At 40.0% G+C, this 22,143-nt stretch overlaps 3 protein-coding genes across 4 annotated transcripts; 2 read left to right on the forward strand and 1 right to left on the reverse strand.

The window, feature by feature from the left end:
* Positions 1–416: 416 nt before the first annotated feature.
* On the forward strand, positions 417–4,331 carry LOC134680325 (arginine kinase). 2 transcript variants are annotated; one of them, XM_063539441.1, is made up of 3 exons: positions 417–561; positions 2,570–2,748; positions 3,236–4,331. In XM_063539441.1, exons 2-3 carry the CDS (start codon positions 2,583–2,585, stop codon positions 4,135–4,137), a joined length of 1,068 nt encoding a protein of 355 aa, XP_063395511.1. In that variant the 5' UTR covers positions 417–561; positions 2,570–2,582; the 3' UTR covers positions 4,138–4,331. The 2 variants fall into 2 exon arrangements, with proteins under 2 accessions (XP_063395511.1, XP_063395510.1); XM_063539440.1 differs by lacking the exon at positions 417–561 and adding an exon at positions 1,850–2,138.
* Positions 4,332–10,446: 6,115 nt separating this feature from the next.
* Positions 10,447–15,362, forward strand: LOC134680327 (chromatin accessibility complex 16kD protein). The gene is made up of 2 exons (XM_063539443.1): positions 10,447–10,642; positions 10,719–15,362. Exons 1-2 carry the CDS (start codon positions 10,517–10,519, stop codon positions 10,974–10,976), a joined length of 384 nt encoding a protein of 127 aa, XP_063395513.1. The 5' UTR covers positions 10,447–10,516; the 3' UTR covers positions 10,977–15,362.
* LOC134680326 (uncharacterized) lies at positions 10,874–14,527 on the reverse strand. The gene is made up of 2 exons (XM_063539442.1): positions 13,832–14,527; positions 10,874–12,186 (listed from the first exon to the last, which is right to left on the reverse strand). The coding sequence occupies exons 1-2, from the start codon at positions 14,525–14,527 to the stop codon at positions 12,127–12,129; spliced, it is 756 nt and encodes a 251-aa protein (XP_063395512.1). The 3' UTR covers positions 10,874–12,126.
* Positions 15,363–22,143: the final 6,781 nt, after the last annotated feature.

Here is a 22,143-nt window from a genome sequence, read left to right on the forward strand (position 1 = left end):
TGGTAACTCGGTCGGTAACTTTTAGATTTGGCTTTAACCATACAAAGCCTCACTGTTTATTTGAATTAGGTACTGCTTGTAACTTACGTTGAAATAAATAATTAAACACTTAGGGCCTCTTGCGCCATTCCACTAACCCGAGGTTAACCGGTTAAACCTTAAGTTACCATGGTTACCAGTACCATTTGACACTGGGTTATCAGTTTAACCGGTTAACACCGGCTAAGTGGGATGGTGCAAGAGGCGCTTAAAGATAGTTCTCTAAAATTATTTTTACATTGTGTAGGTACATCTTATCTAACTAATGATTCGATATTATTTATTTTGTTCTCGGCCATTGATTATGATGGTCAAGACGACGATTTGGACTAGAACTGATGTTGAATTAGCGGCTAGCTACATGGCTGCGGGCAGCCAAGCCGGGGCACCACGGCAAGGCCAAGGTTGATTGAGGAAGGGCTGCGGTGCGGGCGCGGGGCGTCGTGGGCTTAACGCTCCGCGCGCTCCCGCACCGACCATTCTGCACCTCGCAGTCGACTCTGACGGTTGTACATTTGCAAGGTAAGCGGTGGACTTTTAACTTCAATTTGTCGCCGTAACCCAACCGCTCTCAGCGCCACCGGCATCTTTCAAACGGTTAATGCAAGTTTATACAGAGTGACAACTTAATCTATACATCAAGATGTGCAAAGATAACGTTCAAGTGTGCAATTTTCCTGATAAAACCAAAGCGCGCGGCAAGATTTCCGGAGTTACATTTAAATTTCGCCCGCGAAAGCAATTGTGGGTCTCGCAGTCCCGGACGATTTCCCTCCGAAAAAGTTTTGAAGCGGTTCCCAAAGGGCGGGAAGCGACCGGCTGCGTGCTGTGCGTCGCGCATCGATCCGGGCTCCCCTCGGCTCACCCTCGCCACTCCCGGCTCCCGGCTCCGATACATTCATTTGGACAAAACATCATTCCATCATTGCATTTAGATTTCTCCATTCCTTTTATTTATTAGCAGTAGTTTGTAGTGAATTAGTGGATGGTTTATCGGCTAGTTTTATAATTGGCATTAGTGAAAATGGGTGGTTGTGCAACGAAAGAAAACAAGGAAAACAAACCGGCGGATGAAGCCGACGGGTGCGTATGTTCCTACCGGCGTTCATCTCTGATAACCAGTGAAATTTTTTTGTTAAGATGTACTACAATGCTGTCAAGCAGTTCTAAATTGGACGCATCCAAAGTAGTGTTACATTGGTCGAGAGAGTGGGCTCAAATGATTCATTTGTGTCGGCCATTGAACCAATTTTGGATGCTGTCATTTCCGGATCCGGATTACAATGTAAATTATGTTCACAAATTTAAAGCCGTTCAATAAAGGTACAATGGGTTGTGTAGTATATATATCATAAAGAAAATATTCACACTTTAGTACTAATCGAAAATGAGATGAGTGTTCGTTTTTTGATTATATTACGCAATAAATTAAATTTTTGCGATAAGTAGTACTAAATTATTGGGTAGATAAAATTACGGTAGTTTTTTATTTGCGTTGCATTTACCTGACGTGCATACCTAGCTTACATTTGATACGGGTCATGTGCATTGCATTCTTTGGCATGTAACAGTACCCAAACTAGCGCTATGCATTTGTCGGTATTCATTCATTATCAATTGGCAGCGCCGGTAATCCGACGACTTACGTAGAATCACCGATAAGTTGATACCGTAATGTATCGTCGCTTAATTATTGGTGTACCTTCAGGAATGAATGCAAGTAGGTAACAAGAAACCGCGATAACACGTTCGTTGGGTTGGCTGGTCGCGAGTGGGAGGCGCGACTGCGCGCGACGACGAAGCAGCGCCGCCGGTGCGCAGTGAGCTGACACATCCGTTCGACTTGCGCGTGCCGGTCAAGGCGACCTCTGGCTAAATTACGTAATTCCAACAAATCGAGTAGACTAGGGTGTGTTCGACAAACAACTCAAACAAAATCCAACAGTCCGCGTAACAACTTCCCTACCTGTAGTTCTTAGACCATTCCTGCATTTATAAAGTGGCTGATTACGATTCTGAAACATGAATTATAAATTTAAAGTCACGATTCCAATAGTGGTTTGTGGTGGCGCCGTTCTTGCGTATTACCTCATCAGGCGGTTTGTACTTTGAACCTTTTTTTCCAAATACACTTGCATTTCCCACTTTAGTTCACCCGTAACTTACCTTTGCACATCTTTAATTGCATCTACCTTCCTTTTAGTAAGTCGATTTAATTAAAAAAAAATAGTTTTGAAACTTTAAACAGTTTAAAGTTTTCGATTATGTTAAACATGACAAGCACATCACTATTTTTTTAAATTAAAAAAAATCTAGGCGTCTTCGCTTTTCTTTGTCAAAGTCGTTGGAGCGAAAAGTGAAAGTGTCGTGCGATTTTAAACGTTTTAAATAGATTTAAGCTAACTTTAATAAAATGTGCACACGAGCGACATGCGCGGCTTTAAAAGCGTTAGAATCCTGTGTTTATTTTTAGTCGTAGTTAGTAGTTTGTTTCTTGAACAATGCGTTTAATGTTATCGCGTTTTTACAGAAAAGCCGCAGCAATGGTGGACACCGCAACCATCGAGAAGTTGGAGGCTGGGTTTAGCAAGCTCCAGGCCTCTGACTCCAAGTCGCTGCTGAAGAAGTACCTTACCAAGGAGGTCTTCGAAGCTCTTAAGAACAAGAAGACCTCTTTTGGCTCCACGCTATTGGATGTCATCCAGTCTGGTAAGCCACTTTACCAAATTACCTTATCCTTTTATTTCCTACGTTCTTGAGAAATATTGCTGTTTATGAACTTTATTCATAATATCGATGGTGATTCTGAAGGTCATTCATAATCCAATCGTAGACATGAAAAAGTACTAATATCGCGAATTTAATCTGATAAGATTGGCACTCGAGTGTCACGTATCACTTGGCAATAGCCAATAGCCCATGGTTACAAGATATAGGTATTTATCTTATTTGCACGGACATGTTAAATTAAATCTTGTTAGGTTCAAATTAGTTATCATAATTTGTTGCAACAAAATAAATACAATTAAAACATTAATTAATTAATAAATTTTTTATACAATTTGATTATTATTAGCTAGAATAAAATATTTGCACAATAAAATACGGCAATTTACCCTTACCTTTAGATTTAGGAATTTTAGACATTTTATCAAAGAAAACTTAATGTAACTTATTTCTTATTTTTTTCTTACAGGTGTGGAGAACTTGGACTCTGGTGTAGGAATCTACGCCCCCGATGCTGAGGCATACACAGTCTTCGCTGAACTGTTTGACCCCATCATCGAGGACTACCACAATGGTTTCAAGAAAACCGACAAGCACCCCGCCAAGAACTGGGGTGATGTTGAGACCCTCGGCAACCTGGACCCCGCTGGAGAGTTTGTTGTGTCCACCCGTGTCCGTTGCGGCCGCTCCATGGAGGGCTACCCCTTCAACCCCTGCTTGACTGAGGCCCAGTACAAAGAGATGGAAGAGAAAGTCTCCGCCACCCTCTCTGGCCTCGAGGGTGAGCTCAAGGGTACCTTCTACCCCCTGACCGGCATGTCCAAGGAGACCCAGCAGCAGCTCATCGATGACCACTTCCTCTTCAAGGAGGGTGACCGTTTCCTCCAGGCCGCCAACGCCTGCCGCTACTGGCCCACCGGCCGTGGCATCTACCACAACGAGAACAAGACTTTCCTGGTCTGGTGCAACGAGGAGGACCATCTCCGCCTCATCTCCATGCAGATGGGTGGTGACCTGAAGCAGGTCTACAAGAGGCTGGTGAACGCCGTCAACGACATTGAGAAGAGGATTCCGTTCTCACACAATGACCGTCTCGGTTTCCTGACCTTCTGCCCCACCAACCTGGGTACGACCGTGAGGGCCTCCGTGCACATCAAGCTGCCCAAGCTGGCCGCCGACAAGGCCAAGCTGGAGGAGGTCGCGTCCAAGTACCACCTGCAGGTGCGCGGCACCCGCGGCGAGCACACCGAGGCCGAGGGCGGCGTGTACGACATCTCGAACAAGCGCCGCATGGGCCTCACTGAGTACGACGCCGTCAAGGAGATGTACGACGGCATCGCCGAGCTCATCAACATTGAGAAGAGCCTGTAAGAAGTTCCGATCTCGCTATCAGTATTTTTTTGTATTATTTTATCGTTTTCATTGAAGGATGGGGTCGCGGCAACACGAGACTAGTCAGCGGAGCCCCGCGCGGGCGCCTGGGCGCGCTCCCGGACCCGTATACTGTTTGTAAAAGTATTTTCTATAAGGAAATGGAAAATAAAGACAGCTAGCATTAAGGCCAAGTTCTGTGTATTTATTTCACCCAATCTGGTAGCAAGAGTAGCATGACCCATTAATGCAGTTTCCAGTTTTTCATTTGGATATTTTTACTATACCTCGTTTTTTTTAGCATTAGAAAAAAAAAGGTAAACAATCTTGATGTGTCTTAATTGAAAAACACATTTTAAAAATAAGTTACGGCAAATATGTAACAATAAAATTATGAATCTAATACGATCATTTATATTCTTCTGCTTTCATAAGTACTTAATAGTTTTTGGTTTTTAAAAAGCGTTTATCAATTAAAAGACATGTCAAGATTGCTTACCTTCTTGCAAGTTCTTTCTAATGCTAAAAAAAAACGAACTTATAGACGAGACTTACAAAAAAAATATGTCTGTGATAAGTAATCACTGATAATGATAACTTGATAACATATCGTGCTGTCCATAACTCTAATAAAATAAATTTAAGTACTTAATTGAATATTGGTTACCGCTACCTACTTAACCCTTTGACCGCCGTTGTCCGGTATACAAGACAACGATAGAACGATACGCTGGCGCCGTCGTCTTGTATACAAGACACAAATTCAACCACCGAGTTAATGTGAAAATAATAACATTTGCAATTTCATTTACACTCTTGTTCATATTTTAGGTCTTTGTTTTTTCATTTATTTGCTTTTTAAGCAGCTATATAAATCCATTCTTTTATAATAAGGCTTTTAAAAAAATTGCTCCAATTTTCAATGTTTTTCATGTTCCTCGTCGCCGTTGTCTTGTATAAAAGACAGCTAGGGATGGGAATGTTAACTCGATATGGGAATTTTTAAATTAAATATAAAGTCAGAAATATGTTTTTATTTAAGTATTTTAACACTTGTTAATCGCCAATTTTTTTTTAACGAATAGTAGGTAACTACTTACTAGAATACGTAGAACGAGAGTCAGATAGGCATAACTATATGTAAAGTTCAGGCAGCTTCTTTAGCTGTATAAATTAGAGTCAGACAAGTAAATTTGCCCTTGTAGATTGTGGACTATTTAATTGCAGAAGGATAAATAAAAAAATAATTGATGTTATTTTATAGCTTATTGGGAAGGGATACACCGCAGCGACCGCTTCGCACAAGAGTGGTACAGATGGACATACCTGTTTATCAGACTTAAGTTTTTTATTATAACATTGAAATTAATGTGTATTTTTATAACAAGTCGTTGAAGGTTTTTTTGGTTAGAGTTTATAAATTAATGTAAACCAAACTGATATTATAATGATAGATTCTAATTCCGGAATAATATCTACACTCATAAAAAATTCAACCCACGTGTAATTTTCACTAAAACAGTTCCGATATATTGACTTTATCGATACATGATGCGCAGCTTTAACGTTACGCCAATAAAGTTTACGTACCGACAAGCGCTTACGCCGTTGACCTAGAGACTATTATTACTTAATCCGCGCGAAAACTGTCCTTGTCGGTCTGCACTGCGGGCAGTCTATGCGCGCCGTTGTCTTGTATAAAAGACTTCTCGTACAGCCTAGTGCGGCGATATCACGTCTTGAATCGACATTGTTTAGTGGTTGTTTTTTATGTTAAATCCCTATATTTTAAACATTTTCGAGTGTAAAACATATGTTTAATTTTGGCAATTTGGAATGAAATTAAAACAGGATAAGAACAAAGCTAAATTAAAAAGATTTTTACCATAAATTGTAAATATCGATATCACTATTTGCAATCCCTAAACTTTTTATTAGTTGTTTACTTAAAATTTGCTCTGGCGTGTGAGTGAGCGTCTTTGCGGACTAGGTCCGGCGGCCAAAAGGTTAAATACTACCCTTATCAACATTATTGTTAACAATAAACATTGTCCTTAGATTTATATACAGGGTGTTTGGTACATCGTTTGCCAAATTAAAACGGCAGATAGCTTGAGTCATTTGCTATCTTCTCATGCCTAGAAAAACAAAATTGGCCATGGTTTCTTTTACTACTACGCAAGTAAAAATTTGAAATTTACGAAAAACTGTCATAGAAGTGAAAAAATTTTTTTGCACAAAATTAAAAATTTTTAGGCCTGAGAAGATAGCAAATGACTCAACCTATCTGCCGTTTTAATTTGGCAAACGATGTACCAAACACCCTGTATATTCAACCTCGTCATTCGCTTTGCTATTATAATACTAATATAAAGTAGCTAACACACTATCGCACCGCACCAAGGTCATTGAGGGACGCACCCATAAGTAAGAGGAAGAAAGCGATATCTCTTTCTCCCTCTTAGTTATGGGTGCGTCCCTCTATGACCTTGGTGCGGTGCGATAGTGTGTTAGCCACTTTAACGATGAATCCCATCCTATCATGACTCACGCGCCATCGTCATCTTAACAAATTATAATTATCTAGGTACCTAGGAGGAGGTAACAGTGATCGTATGCACCAGAAATAGAAGCAGCACCTATGTCAAGTATATTTTATAGAAAACAAAAGCATTGCCTTTGATTAACAACTTCCAATTTAGAATTGGGGTAACGCATCTAATGACTAACGTCGTCAAAAGAACAAAACTTACAAGAATCAGTGCAAATTAATTATGCCCTCACGGAGGCACAGAATAAATAATTACTACCGTACAGAAAGCACACTTCCTACAAACCCGAAGTTTGACAGCGGTTCAGGGTCGAATCACGCTATCCCTTTCTAATATATGGCACTATCCCGTTCGGCTATTTAGGGTTGTCAAAATTCGAGTGATTATCTTATCTGTGGACGTGCACGCAAAGATGCTCCCCACTGACCAAGTTGGCGGTCCGGTACGGCCGTCTGTAATGGCTTTAACACATTCACTGCCCCCAACGGCCAACGCACATGTGCGTTTACCGTCATACAAGTTTGTTCCTAGGCCACGCCCCCTGGCAGTGAATGCGTTAATAATAGTAGTCATAGACTTATAATATATAAAGACGTAGTCTCAGCGAGCTGTCACTGTTGCCACTTTTGTTTAGTGTACGATTAACAATGAGGCCCACGTTGCTGTAGCCATGTCGATAAAGTCATATCGATAAACTATCGACATTTCTTGCAATTTTAATTTAACTTCAAAGGCTTAACGATACCTAAAATGACCAAAAACGCTTTTATTCTTTATTGTGGTAATCAGATCACAATTTTATAGTCACGCCCCAGCAGGGAACCAAGGGAAAGTTCAGATATTTAATTAAAATACATAAATACATCCTAAAATAGGTGTTCCGCAATAATTGAATTATATTATAATATATTCATTATCCATTAGTATTTCAATTATGTTTATGTTTAACGAAGATATTGAAGCTTCACTTAATCGCTATTTCGTTCCGCTGTGTAGCGTTTATCGATATATAACATGATTAAAATCGACTTTTCACATCCCTAAAAGAGCACACATACACGCTATTACGCACACATACACAGCCTGGGCGCATCAAGAAAGGCAACACTTGATTTGAAGTCCACCTTGTCAACAGTATGGTTGTCCTTTTTTGACAAACGGCATTTTAAAAGAGCGAGGAGAGAGAAATGATACTATACTGCGTCAAGCAGATCTTGTCAGTAGAAAAAGGCGGCAAATTTGAAAAATGTAGGCGCGAAGGGTTATCGTCCCATAGAAAATTTGAATTTCGCGCCTTTTTCTACTGACAAGATTTGCTTGACCGTCTATAGTTGCTGCGTCGTGAAAGAGAACAGAAAGGGTTGGGCCCTTGATAGTAGTGATCGTTCCAAATGTTATCAAAATACAGTGAGTTTTGTAATATACAATATTTTGTACAAAATTAAGACTCATAATCCCATTTTTTTATATTTTTATTAGTATAGAAAATAAAAACGTCTACTTCATATTTATATCTTATGACTTTCAAATAATTTATCTTATACAAATAAATTTAATAAGTCGTGAGAAACAATTATCCCTTCAGAACCACCCGTTGAGCAAATGACACTTGACACCATGGACTTATAAGATGGACTGCACTGTCACTTTTTTTGCCATACTAAATTGAACTTTATCACCGAGCTAGAAAGACGTTCGTACCAGACTAGAAAAAACGGTCCACTTGAGATAGCAAAGGTGGGTCGCGGTGTCTCACTCGCACGTGTTGCCAATGTTAAAAATATACCATTGTGGTAGTATTTATATCAATATACTACTCAAATTAAATAACTTCTTATATTATTTAAATGCTATATTCAGAGTAAGGTTCTGATATCTTTTAAGAAATTTGTAAATAAGTATGATGTCAATATTATTAACTGATTTAACCAAGCATGTGGACAACAAAAAAAAACATTAATTTTGGTGTGGTAGACATTGTAGAAACTTTGAATGTTAATTGGTATCCCTATCGTCATGACATGTTATCAAAACACGTGAATGCAAAATTTCCTAAAATTGGTGAAAATATGTTGCGTTAAAGGTTGTGGGAGTGAAAGAATTTCTAATTGTGGAATATTGTTTCACCAGTGGCCTATTTTATAAAGCTACAAGTTACAATTTACAAGCGGAAGTCTCTTTCTAACCCTATGTGTTAGAACGAGACTTCCGCTTGTAAATTGTAACTTGTAGCTTTATAAAATAGGCCACAGGAAGCCACAATTATTACATTTTGCGATAAAAATACAAGACAACATTGTCAAACTCATTAGGGTGACTATGATGTCGGCACGATGAGAATCAGTGTTACACAATTTTTATTAGGTACTTAAGTAAGTTTATATAAATAGGTATGTATTTATTTCGGCATGTTTAAATTGGTGAAATGAGAGCCAATACAGAATAAATAATTACCAAAATTGAAATCCAAAGTCCTTAAACATTACAGACACATTTATGCATTGTTATAATGATAATAAACACATTGATAATAAAAGAAAAATAGAACTTTATCGTAATTTACTGACTTTTGGGACGATACCAGAAACGTTACTGGGAATTTACCCTCTTTGGAAAATTTACTATTCTTAGTAAATTTCTACTAATCACATCACTAATTTCTTTACATTTCACGACTCTTCTCTTTTCGCACAGGTGGCCTAGCACCGTGAACACCGAAGTTCGCAAATTACGGGCATCTTTCTCTTTTACTCCTATAAAGGAGTAATTACAGTAACAGAGAAAGATGCTCGCAATTTGCAAACTTTGATGTCTATGGTCCAGTGACAAGCGTCCTAGTTAAAAACGATAGCAAGCGGGCGTAGCGGACCCACGCGACCCTCAGGCAGTTACGAATTTGCCCTAAGACCGAGTAGGCCCGGGCCTAGGGCGGCCAGATATTTTGGGCGGCAGTCTATATGATGGGTGCTGAGAAAGGGGGGGCGGCTAGAGCTTGCTATGTAGGGCTTGGGGCCTAAGGCGGCAAAGACTGTATGTAATTCCTCCACTGTCCTGAGAGCCTACCCCGTTGCGTCTTTGTCGCACTTGTAAATTCGTACGTAAGTGTGACAGAGAGGCAACACGTCGAACATGGTTCACAGTAGACCCTCTGGTTCTGTCAGCATATTTGTCTCTCTATCTCTCTCACTCATACCTGTGTTCTTGACAGACGTTACGGCGGACCACCTTCCTGACGATCGACCATGTTCGTGATCCAGTACCTACGCCTACTAGTAACAGCTTTTCTTCTTCACTTGGTCCCTCAATACTGAGGATCGTGACATCATATCCTTCCGTTGAAGACCAGGTTCCTCCATAGGGTTCTCTTCCTCGCCAAGCGCATGGCCTCGTGCAGTTTTAATTGCATAGGTGCCGTAATGTGAACACACCATTTAGAACAACTAAATTAAGTACCTAAGGTTGTGTGAAGCGTTTTACAGAAGAGAAAAAACTATATCCATCCCTTTTTAGGCGAAAAGACAGTATGATTTCTATTACTAATATAACTATGTACGATTAAGGAAAGATCCTGGTCAAACTATATATTTAAATGTTATCCTAATATCCCACATACATTAGACGTATGGTCACCCTAATTAGAAAGAGATACAACGGCCCACCTTGACTATCTCATGTGGACACACTTTTTGGCCAATGTCCGCCATCCAGTTAATCTCTACGTCCGTGCTTGACACTGACAGCTGACACTGACAGTGATTGAATGCGCGCGGCGTCGATGTCGATTGCTTTATTGTGCGTTACATTTCCCATTCAATCAAATAAATACAATGTCTACGCCAAAAGCAGAAAAAGATTTACACTTGCCTTTATCAAGAGTAAAAACAATTATGAAAAGCTCTCCAGATGTCGAAGCAGTCGGCCCGGAACCGCTATATTTAGTGACAAAAGTTACAGTAAGTTCGCTTTATTTTGCCGGTCGTCACAGTTAACTTAATTTTATCGCCTCTGATTGTAACTTGCTATCTTCAGGAACTCTTCGTGACGGACTTGGCGAAGCGAGCGTATAAAAACAGCGACAGCAAATTTTTGGAATACAAACATATCGCCGACGTTGTTCAAGAAGACGATACGCTGGAGTTTCTCAGGGAGATAATGCCAAGGAAGATAACCGTGCGGGAGTTCAAGGAGCTGATGGCGAAGAAGGCGGCGCGCGGCGACCGGTCGGGCGACGACTCCAGCGACGAGTCTAGCGAGGAGAGCGAGACCTCGAGTGATAACCAAGACTGACGAAGAAAGAAGCGATCTAGACGTTAAAATGTGGACTTAAATATTTTTTTGAAATGACAGCTTTGACTGAGGCATTGCGCTGGCCCAATATTACAGGGTTCTATTTTACAATTTCACAATACTTGAAATTCAACTCAATGTCACTATGACAATGTTCAAATTTCAGTTTGATAAAAGTTAAACACAGAACCCTGTAATATTGGGCCAACAATTTGTTGACACATTAACACATACATCCTATTACCTATCCAATTACTTTGTCCAATGTGTACTGTGTTTCAAATTTTGCTTTATTGAGAGAGTGAGACACACTAACATTGGACAAAGGAATTAGCCAGGTGGAATACCACCCTTATACAACTTTATACTCACATAATGAACTATGAACAAAGACATTGTTGTGCAAACTGAACTAAAACTAGAAATAACTGTACCTCATTTTTACAATTCGTTTATGAAATAATTGTGTATTCTCATTGGTCTCCCACATGACCACAGCCATTCCTGATGCGGGAGCATTTACATGGAATGGATGGGAATAGTCCCATTTGTGCCTGGTGCGGACTAATGGGAATACACAGGAATAATCACAGGATGCATTGTTTCACTATTGTGTATGATTTATGGTTACTTAGTTAATTTGAAAACTGTTACTGCATAATGAAATTCATATTTTAAGGTAGGCAGGTAATCGGCAAACATATAGGTAAGCAGCAGTATAAAGCATTGTTCTCAGCTATAAATATATGAGTGTAAAGTAGTAATAATGCAAACACTTTGTAGAATCTCTTAAATCTGCATTAAATTTGTTTATAATATGACAATATGTGAATGTTTGGTGCTTAGTTTAGAGTTTAAACATAATTGTGGAAGTAATGATGTTCATTTACAGTGAATGAGATACCAAATTAAGTTTTATATGTATGGTTTGTGCCCACACGCCACCTCAACTACAAGACGGAGCACATAATTCAATCGAGGTCACCACACATGCTCCCCCGTACAAATTTAGTATGGCATAGTGACCGCTTATTTCAATTGCGCCCACTATTAGGATTAGGACCACTACTTGGGTATTGTATTGTATTGTAGTACGGGCGATTTTCCGCAACTCGACGTCTTGCGCCTATTTTGCGTGATAGGGGGTGGGCTAGTCTTGCCAGCCCAGCTCCTCGAGGAATCCTATCAAACCTTTGATGTTGAGTAGGACCTCGGCACAGAACACCGCCTCTAGAAACCTAATATTGGCCATTTTGTTCCCGACGCAAATCACCAAACTGTGAGGTGCGGGAGGGGTGCTCACGGCGTTGCGATTGGTCGTTTCAAACATGGCGCGCTGATACGTGTAAGCGTAGGGATGGGACATGTTCATTACAGCTAGTGGGTACTGCTACTAGTGATACCGAAATTTATTGTGGTAAAATTGTTACCAATTTAGTATACTTAGAGTAAACTTACTTAATAATTATATTGAATAATTTAATATTTCATTAAGTAATTTAACAATGTACCTGAAAATTTTACTTAACATATTAGGGCATTTCTGTTTAAAGTACCCAGAACTTGAATTTTAAAGTTTAGAAATTTTATATTATTTTCACTCAGAATCGCAATCTCTTTCGATACGAGAAAAAAAGTGTCGCCAAAATATCATAAATTTTTTTTGTCCCTTTTATTAAGGTCATAGAAGATTGTATTAAAAACATATTCAAATGGACCAATAACATATACCTATTACAATTCAACTCCGAGTTCTCTCGCACTTCTTTGAAGTTCATCACCAGGTCTATCTCGTGACATGAGACCTAACTGCTCACCTAGAGGATTCTAAAAAACCCATACAACATATGTCTATCACAAACCAACACCGAGTTCCCTCGCACTTCGTTGAAGTTCATCATCAGGTCAATCTCGTGACATGAGACCTAACTGCTCACCTAGAGGATTCTAAAAAACCCATACAACATATGTCTATTACAAACCAACACCAAGTTCCCTCGCACTTCTTTGAAGTTCATCATCAGGTCAATCTCGTGACATGAGACCTAACTGCTCACCTAGAGGATTCTAAAAAACCCATACAACATATGTCTATTACAAACCAACACCGAGTTCCCTCGCACGTCTTTCATCATCAGGTCCATCTTATAACATGCGGCTCCGCTGGCCTAGAGGATTCTAAAAACATATTACCTACATATTATGTCTAAATTTCTATATGTAATGTCTCGTAAATGACATGTTCTAGTTTTAATTAGTTATTATAATTTTGTTAATAACATGCATGCTCACTCATATTTTATGAATTATCCTGTATTTTCTCTATTTAAGTGAAATGTTAAATTTCTTTATGAGAAAATAAATTCTTTAACCACAAAATGGTACAATACGGCATGACGAAGCACGAAGTTTCCGCAACTGACGAAACCATCATCGTCACATCACTAGTCGAAAGGGAAAGGGATAGCACATTGCATTTTCAAGTTGACGAAAAGGGACGGACTACTGCGCCTCTGCTTAGTGACCAGTATAAAATGAACCCCGCGGACAAGAAACATTATTCAATGAAATAATGAATTTTACTTTCCAGTGGGATGTTATTCCATCTGTTTTGTAAGTAGAAGTCTTAGATGACTTGCCACACCATTTTATGCTGCAATATCCCATGATTTCCCAATGAATTCAATAGTTTACGATTTATTTTCTGAGACTCGTGCACACAGCTAACAGGTCGTAATCTTGGGCGCAACTAATCGGAGCGGCGCGCGAGCAATCTTATATTTGACCTATACACCATACGTGCGGTGACCGCGAGTCGTCCTATAAGCTCGGTCTATAGGGGTTGGTCTGTGGACCTCGGGGAGGTCTCTCGGGGATCCGAGATGTTTTGCCCTGTATGGGGCCAATCCGCTGCACTCCAGCGCCACGTGAGAGGCTGTTTCTTCTTTCTCCATGCACCCACCGCATAGGGGACTGTCTGTGACACCTGTTATAAAAAGATGTTTGTTAAAAAGTCCATGACCTGTTATGACACTGGTTACCATACTCAGTCGAACCTTTCCTAGTTGAAGGAGCGTCCTTGTGAGCTTACCGTTCATGCTAGGCATGGCTTGCTTGGCCTGTCTGCATCCAGCTTGGTTCAGCCAGTGTTCTGTGTGTAGTTTCCCTGTACGTGCCAGCAGCATTGAGCGTACCTTACTAAACGGTATCGGGAGGATCGGTTCCGGGCCAATAGCCCCCGCACCCGATCCTTGTCTGGCGAGCTCGTCCGCGGCGTCGTTGCCTCGGGATCCACTGTGTCCTTTGATCCATTGTAAGGTGATCTTATTGTTCTGACATACCTCCATTAGTCGTTCGTGGCATTCGTGTATAAGTTTGGATGTGATTATATGGCTTTTTAGGGCCATTAAGACTGCTCTACTGTCGGAGAGTATGCGGATGGAGGATCCTACTACCTTCCTTGCAGTGATGGCAGCCGCCGCGTTAATAATGCCCATGCACTCAGCCTGGAATACCGAGTTATGGGCTCCTAGCGGAGTGGTGATTGACATGTTCAGGTCTTCTGAGAAGGTTCCAGAGCCTGATCCGCTGTCCGCGAGTGAAAATTCTCAGCTCCCGGGGATTGAGTCCTTCGCAGTTGTCGTCCTCGAATAATTGTATTTTGTACCTTTTGTCAAAAATGGCTTGTTTGTGAGTTCGATCCGTGCCCGCCATGAGCACCGGAAACTCGCTGTATAACTTTTCCAGGCATGTTGTGTGAAGAGCTCCTGTGGTGTTAGACCATATATTGAGGGTTCGTAACCTTACCGCTGGGTATTTAAAAAGTATTTATAATTATTAAGCTTTAGGGATGTTCTTGGGATATTATATACAGTATAATATAGAGTAGAATACAATGCTATTGTGCTGCTGGATTCGTAGCATTCTACAAGTAAAATTGTATATATGTGTGGTGACCTTATGCTATGCTATGTTGGGGAACCGACTTTCTATACTAATCAATGCATTGACTCTCTGAAATAAACACTTTCCCACTTGTAAATGAAATCACTTAACTATAACCTGTCTTTCACGTCTTGCCAACCAAAGACCTGTATAAAGGTTTTCTGTGCCATTCTAATTTGACCTTTATGTTGACAAATCAAAATTGCATGTTTTATGTCTGACCGGCTAAAGGTTAAGAAATTCCAAAAATAAATTTTATTAACTTGAAGAATAAACTGAACAAAATTGTGAACCTCCATAAAGCTTAGGTAATTAATGTAATTAAAATAATAATACATATAAATCAGACCATTCATTTTGACTAAACATGTAATTGCCTATTAGTATTAAAATTATATGTTGAGTAAAACTTGTGTTAAAATAAACGGTTTAAAAACTGTATTAACAGTAGCATTGGATTTTTTATATAAAATCTGCAGTCCTGCATTTAGGGGTTTTTAATAAATGCAGCCTCTGCCACTAGAATCATAAAAATAAAACCCCTCACTCATCAAAGTGGTTCAGAATAATAAATAGACTGCCCAAATCATAAGGCTGCCTTTTCACTGAGGTATAGATCAGAGGATACATGTTGAAATCAACCAATATCTTGCCAAGCCGAGAGAGAGAGAGATTCCAACAAATACTACCTAGTATTTGTTGGAATCCACATCTCTTCTCCCCACCACTGGATTATTGATTGATTTCTTTGTCTCCTTTCATCTCTGCCTGAAGAAAGGTAGCCTATCTTTACTGTTCAGTCTGGCTTGGCAAGATAAGAATTAGATCTTGATTCGTTATGGATCTGATATAATTCTTATCCTGTTATTAAAATTAGAATACTTCTGTTTAGTCTAATTTCAAGTACCTAACAGGAACGAAACTTTGTGCATAGCGCCATCTATGTGATAAGGATGGAGCTATGTGATTGTGAAACAAGTTTCATCGAATATGAGTGCTAGTGCCACACGTCCACAATAGATGGCGTTCCAGTAGTGTTTTGTTATATACTTACTAATCAATATACTTATCTTTCGCTTTTATAATTATGGAATTAATTGGACATATACTTTCTTCGTATTTCAATTTTCGGGTAATTTTGCCTTGTATTTTCACAAAAGCATTGTGTAGACCCGTGATCGTGACCATGGGGCCCTTTACAGGGCTACATGTACCTTATGGCTTATACTTCAAATTTAGATCTTGACCAATCTTGACGATGAGGCTATATACTCACATAGTAAAACAAAAAGGTTTAAAGTCAGTGAGTGGTTGACGATTGCAGCGACATCTGCGGTAAGAACTGCCTCCTTTTCGGTCTGGAAGTATTTGTTGCTGACTGTACTAAGGGCTTTTAGCAAGATATGTAAACTAATGAGTTTCCGTATGCCGCCGTGCGGTTTACCACGCGGCCTTGCATTATAGAGGTGAAGGTCGTCATGTTACGTGAGCATGACCCCCAGCTTACGCACCAGACGATTCAGGCAATTTATATTATAACCTGTTACGAGTAATATTGTCTGTGCTATATTAATACCTATTACAAATTTACCTTGTTGGTAGGTATGTATTCATTATATACCCAACGATCGGCAGAGTATGGTCAGGCGTGAACACGATCGATCACTCCGCGATTTCGTCGCTTTGCTACAGGTAGCTAAAAGTACATCCGATCGGCCCCAATTTTGGGGTTTGCCATAAGCCGCACGTGGCGCTGTCGCCACCTAGCGGCCATATCTGTGCTGATCGTAACAGACGCGTTTTGTTAGAGAGTGAGTCTTCTGTACTTAGTACTATTATTTATTCTGTGGTATGGTCTAATGACAGGTATTTTATCTTTGGAGTGTGGTCTAAGGCTGCGTTTCTACCAGACATGTGTGAGGATACGTAGCTTTTTTAAAAACCAATAGAATCACTTAATTTGTACCGTATAGTGACTTTATTGATTCTTAACAAACACATCCTATCCCTCGCTACGCATCCTCGCTCATCTCTGGTGGAAACGCAGCCTCATGACAAGTATATTTAACTCATCTTAAATTTAAAAGTATTCAAAAGGTCAAGTTGTACGGTGTAAACAAAATCCCATCAAAAACATAAATGTAAAAAAGGAGAGCCAAGTTCAATACAAAAATTATGCTTGGCTGTGGGGTTCGCCGCAGAAAGAATGGAGATCTAAATGAGTGCCAAGTTCTATGCAAAATCCAAATATGTATTTATAGGAACAAAATAACATTATAAACAAGTATTAAACTCTATTTCTTTGCTTTATTGGATACCTATAACAATTGCTGTTATTTAAAAAAAAATGCGAGATCTTAAAGCAGGTTAGATTTGACTTGGCCAGTTTTCATTTCATCAGTCATTTTATAAAGTTATTCAACTTTATAAAATTTTGTAATTCTGATAAAAACTACGCTTACACACAATTACCGAGCTGGATTCCAAATTTCATCCTTCTAGGTCATCTGGAAGTAGGTTAGGTTTAGGTACTATATGAGACGTTATCTATGAAAAGGGACCTTATTGTCGATGGCGCTTACGCTATTATTAACGATGCTCCGATATAAATACAATGCCGCGCGACGCTGTGCGGCGTAAGCGCCATCGACAATAAGGTCCCTTTTCATAGATAATGCCCCATATGTCAGTCACAATAAAAAATAAATTTGTATGGGGACCCCCCCTATTTATTAACTTTTTTTTGTTTTTAGATTTTTTCCTACGCTTGCACACAATAACCGAGCTGGATTCCAAATTTCATCCTTCTAGGTCATCTGGAAGTAGGTTAGGTTTAGGTACTTATATGTCAGTCACAATAAAAAATGTTTTTTTTGTATGGGGACCCCCCCTATAACTTTTTTATAACTTTTTTTTATTTTTAGATTTTTTCCTACGCTTTCACACAATAACTGAGCTGGATTCCAAATTTCATCCTTCTAGGTCATCTGGAAGTAGGTTAGGTTTAGGTACTTATATGTCAGTCACAATAAAAAATGGTTTTTTTGTATGGGGCCCCCCCTATTTTATAACTTTTTTTTATTTTTAGATTTTTCCCTACGGTTTCACACAATAACTGAGCTGGATTCCAAATTTCATCCTTCTAGGTCATCTGGAAGTAGGTTAGGTTTAGGTACTATAAGTCTGTCAGTCAGTCTTAAAATTTACGACTTTTTGACCTTCATATCTTTATAACCGTTTGAGCTAGCTTCATGAAATTTGGGCTTCTAGATGTCCTTATGGATGTTTACGTTAAAGATGTTTTGAGTTATAGAAGGGTCAAAAGTGGCACCAAGTGGTTCGTGTAATATTACACTCGGCGCTGGCTAGCCAGTTCCTTTGCTTGAACTTGGCTTGACACGCTGCCGCGTGTCTAGATTATAGGTACTTACATATATTTAATTATTTAGGTAGGTATTATTTTTATCAAATCTTGTAGGTAAGTTCACTTACAATGTTCAAAATTGTTTGTAAATTAACTGAACGTCGTTCTTGGCCCACATAAGGCTGTTTCAATAACCAATTTGCAAGAATATTACTATTTGTTCGGATATTCATGTTGACGCTTAATATTTGCACTTAAGTGCTTTAACTTTATTCATATTTAGTTAAAGAAAATGTTAAGCATACTCATAGCGCCATGACAAAGTTGTATTGACTTGTGAAAGAGCCCTAAAGGCTTACTTGCAGAATAAATTATAAAATTATTTAAAAATATTTTCCATAATGTCAATATCCAGAGAGGAAAATGGGGACTACATTTGTATGGAGTCGGCCGTCTCCTTTCCTCTTAAGGCGATATGATTCGACTCATCAACGAATCTGAGGGGGTGAGGTGCGCGGCAAACCGTGAAGCCCCGCCCGCGCGTCCCGAACCGCTCGACGAGCACGTGAGCGCGCGCTGTGCGCGGCGGCGATAGCAAACGGGTCACAGTATAAGGATCTTATGATGGCAGTATTTTAACCATACCGTGCAAGGGTCACGTTTTTATACTTTTTATTGTATATGTATATATTTTTTGCATTACGTGTTTCTGATCATTATATTTAGAATTATTATTTTTACAGAGCCATGTGTACTTATTATTTAGTGATCGGTAACAACGTTTTAATTTAATGGCAGCGTAGTAGAATTAAAGTACCGAAAGGAAATAAACATTTTAAGGTGACGGTCAATTAAGGTAAGGTATTGTTCATATAAAGGTAAGGTATAGGTAGGTAGGTAGGTAGGTAGGTAGGTAAGGTAGGTAGGTAGGTAGGTAGGTAGGTAGGTAAGGTAGGTAGGTAGGTAGGTAGGTAGGTAGGTAGGTAGGTAGGTAGGTAGGTAAGGTAGGTAGGTAGGTAGGTAGGTAAGGTTTTATGTCTTTATTTTGATGTCCTTTATTTTGATTTCAGTAAGGCTTTCGATCGCGTGGATAACGATGTGTTGTTGGCGAAACTAGATCAGATTGGTTTTTCTCCCGCATTGTTGTCTTTCTTCGCTAGTTATCTACGCGATCGGCAGCAGTACGTCAAGCATGGATGTTTTGTCTCGGCCCCATACCATACCCGGTCTGGGGTCAGTCAAGGCTCCATATTAGGTCCTTTCTTATTCGGCATCATGATAAACGACCTCAGTTCGGTCCTTCAATCGGCTCAGTGTCTTCTTTATGCAGATGACCTTAAGTTGGTGTATGGAGTGGAGCAAAGTACTGACTGTGAGTCGTTACAAAGGGACATCGACTCGGTTTTTTTCTGGAGCACCGAAAACAAGCTGCTGTTCAACCCGGCTAAGTGTTGCGTCTGCACTTTTAGCCGTGCTCATATGCCGTTGCATGCACAATATATGCTGGGGTCCGAGCCTATAAACCGCGTGTGTTCTATTAAAGATCTGGGTGTGGTCTTCGATACGCGGCTCACTTTTCATGAGCATATCTCGACGCTTGCTGCCAACTGCTTTCGAAGACTGGGCTTCGTTATACGCAACCTCCGTCAATTTAACGATCCTGTTGCTATCAGGCTTGTCTATAATTCACTTGTAAGAAGCAAGCTTGAGACATCATCGATCGTTTGGCATCCCTACGAATCTACCTACAGTTTGCTTCTTGAAAAGGTACAAAAAGCCTTTTTAAGGTTTTTATACAAGAAAATGTTTGGATATTACCCGTTTCTTTATCCGACAAAGTATCTCCTTGGGGCCTTAGGTTACAACTCTTTGGAGGTGAGACGTAACCTTAGCTTATTGACGTTGGCGTGTCGGACCCTGCGCGGTGATTCGGACTGTCCAGAATTGGTGAGTCGACTTGTACGACTACATGTGCCAGACATCCCCAGGATAGCCCTCAGACCGCGGCGACGCGGTCTGTTGGCTTTGCCAGCGGGACGCACCGTGTCACGACTGAACTCTCCGCTGCTCCGTGCCCTCACACAGTTGAATGCACTCTTGGCATCAGTACCCGAGTGCGACCTGTTTGCGTGGCGTTGGGTGTCTGTGAGAAATGAATGCATAAGATTCTGTGAGGTGATGGATGCGAGGCCTACATCCGTAAAAGTGTAATTGTGGATGTGATAAGGGACTAGTGATTTGTAATTGTGTTATTTGTAATTGTTTGTTTGTACCTGATTGTTATATGTACCTTTGGTATATGTTAATGTTAAGTTTCATGGCGCATTGGATCTGTCTGTAAGGTCATGTAAACATTTTTTCAAATAAAATAAAATAAAATAAAATAAAAGGTAGGTAGGTAGGTAAGGTAGGTAGGTAGGTAGGTGGGTAGGTAGGTAGGTAGAACCTTAATCAATCGGGGTGAGAGATTAGCATTTTACTCTTAAATACGACAACCTGATAAGAAAACGCAAACATAATCGAAGAGTTTGTATACTACATTGTAAAACACCGGTTGAGTAGAGAGTAATTTTTTTTTATATGACAAATGGTATTCGGTTTTTGAGTATCAAGGCATACCTAAATAAAGAACACTATTCAATAAATTTCAGCAAATCGCTTGAATACATCCCGAAAAACAATACATTAAAGAAAAATAATAATAAAATAATAAGGTGTCAATCCAAATAAATAATTTCTGATTTTCAAAGGAGTCAAAGAGCACGAAGGAATATAATCATTTTGCAGATCGGACGTAGGTATATCAGTAAAGGTGAAATACTGTAAATATATCATACTTACATACTCACAATTATATTATCTAGGAATATAATATTATTTACCTACATTGAAATTGGTTGCTGACCTAGTGAAACAACTGAAATATTTTAACTGTTGATGTAGTAAAGCTAGGCGCTTTCAACCACCTCGTAAAGTATTAGATGCTTCTGTTATCAGAAAGTGTGTTTTTATAGCACTTAGTGACTTTTTCTTACGTTTCATATGCTTTGTTTTCCATTGTTTGTAAATGGTAAAATCACGTGACCGCGCGGAACACACTGACACAGGTCCGTCCTCAGGCGTAACTAGGGGGGGGTTGGAGGGGGCACGTGCCCCGGGCGCCGTCCAAGGGGGGGCGCCAAAATGAGCAAAAGACCTGTACCTCTCCGCCTTGCTAAAAGGCAGCAGGGAAACTTTTGTCAGTCATATTTACCACCACTGTGAAGTGTGAAATGCGGATGGTATTCTGGCCCACAGCGCAAAAGAGAAAGCCGATCTTTTACTCTTACTCTTTTTGCCTCGAACTCGACCTTGACAGACGACGGTAGCGCCCTACCGCCCACCATCCCGCAGTGCGAATACTCTATGCAAGAAACTTCCATCAAGGCGGGAGTTGCTATGCTTTCGTTTTATAAGGCGAGCGGGCCGAGTGCTTCAGAGTTGTGTCCCGTGTTAGCGCGTCTTTTTCGTTAGGGGTCTCCTGTCGAAGTTACCATCTTATGGACTCTCCAAGAGACTACCTATGCAAATGGATCGCTAGCCCTTTGTCCGGCAGGCGCATATGAGCCGTATGGCCGTAGTAGATGGAACCTGGCCGCGTAGCCAAGATGTCAATCGCTTACGCTCTGTAGCGATCGAAACGCAACTGTCACTGTCACACTAATAAGGAAGAGTGATAGAGAGACATAATGCTTTTCGTTGTCGAAGCGATAGCGATTGTAACCTTGGCTAGGCCGGCTGCTTCAATAGTTGCTGCATATCTGTGACATGTTGTCTATCGACGACATTCATCGATATGCGGACGACAGTACTATACAA

The sequence above is a fragment of the Cydia fagiglandana genome, chromosome 3 (assembly GCF_963556715.1).
Source record: "Cydia fagiglandana chromosome 3, ilCydFagi1.1, whole genome shotgun sequence".
NCBI classification, from domain to species: domain Eukaryota; kingdom Metazoa; phylum Arthropoda; class Insecta; order Lepidoptera; family Tortricidae; genus Cydia; species Cydia fagiglandana.

Coding starts and splice junctions, on each gene's coding strand:
- LOC134680326 (XM_063539442.1), bottom strand. CDS start 14,527: ATGTCAATCACCACTCCGCTAGGAGCCCATAACTCGGTATTCCAGGCT. Junction 12,187..13,831: donor CCCCGAGAGACCTCCCCGAG/GTCCACAGACCA, acceptor TTCTGTGCCGAG/GTCCTACTCAACATCAAAGG.
- LOC134680325 (XM_063539440.1), top strand. CDS start 2,062: ATGAATTATAAATTTAAAGTCACGATTCCAATAGTGGTTTGTGGTGGC. Junction 2,139..2,569: donor GCGTATTACCTCATCAGGCG/GTTTGTACTTTG, acceptor GCGTTTTTACAG/AAAAGCCGCAGCAATGGTGG. Junction 2,749..3,235: donor ATTGGATGTCATCCAGTCTG/GTAAGCCACTTT, acceptor TTTTTCTTACAG/GTGTGGAGAACTTGGACTCT.
- LOC134680327 (XM_063539443.1), top strand. CDS start 10,517: ATGTCTACGCCAAAAGCAGAAAAAGATTTACACTTGCCTTTATCAAGA. Junction 10,643..10,718: donor ATTTAGTGACAAAAGTTACA/GTAAGTTCGCTT, acceptor TGCTATCTTCAG/GAACTCTTCGTGACGGACTT.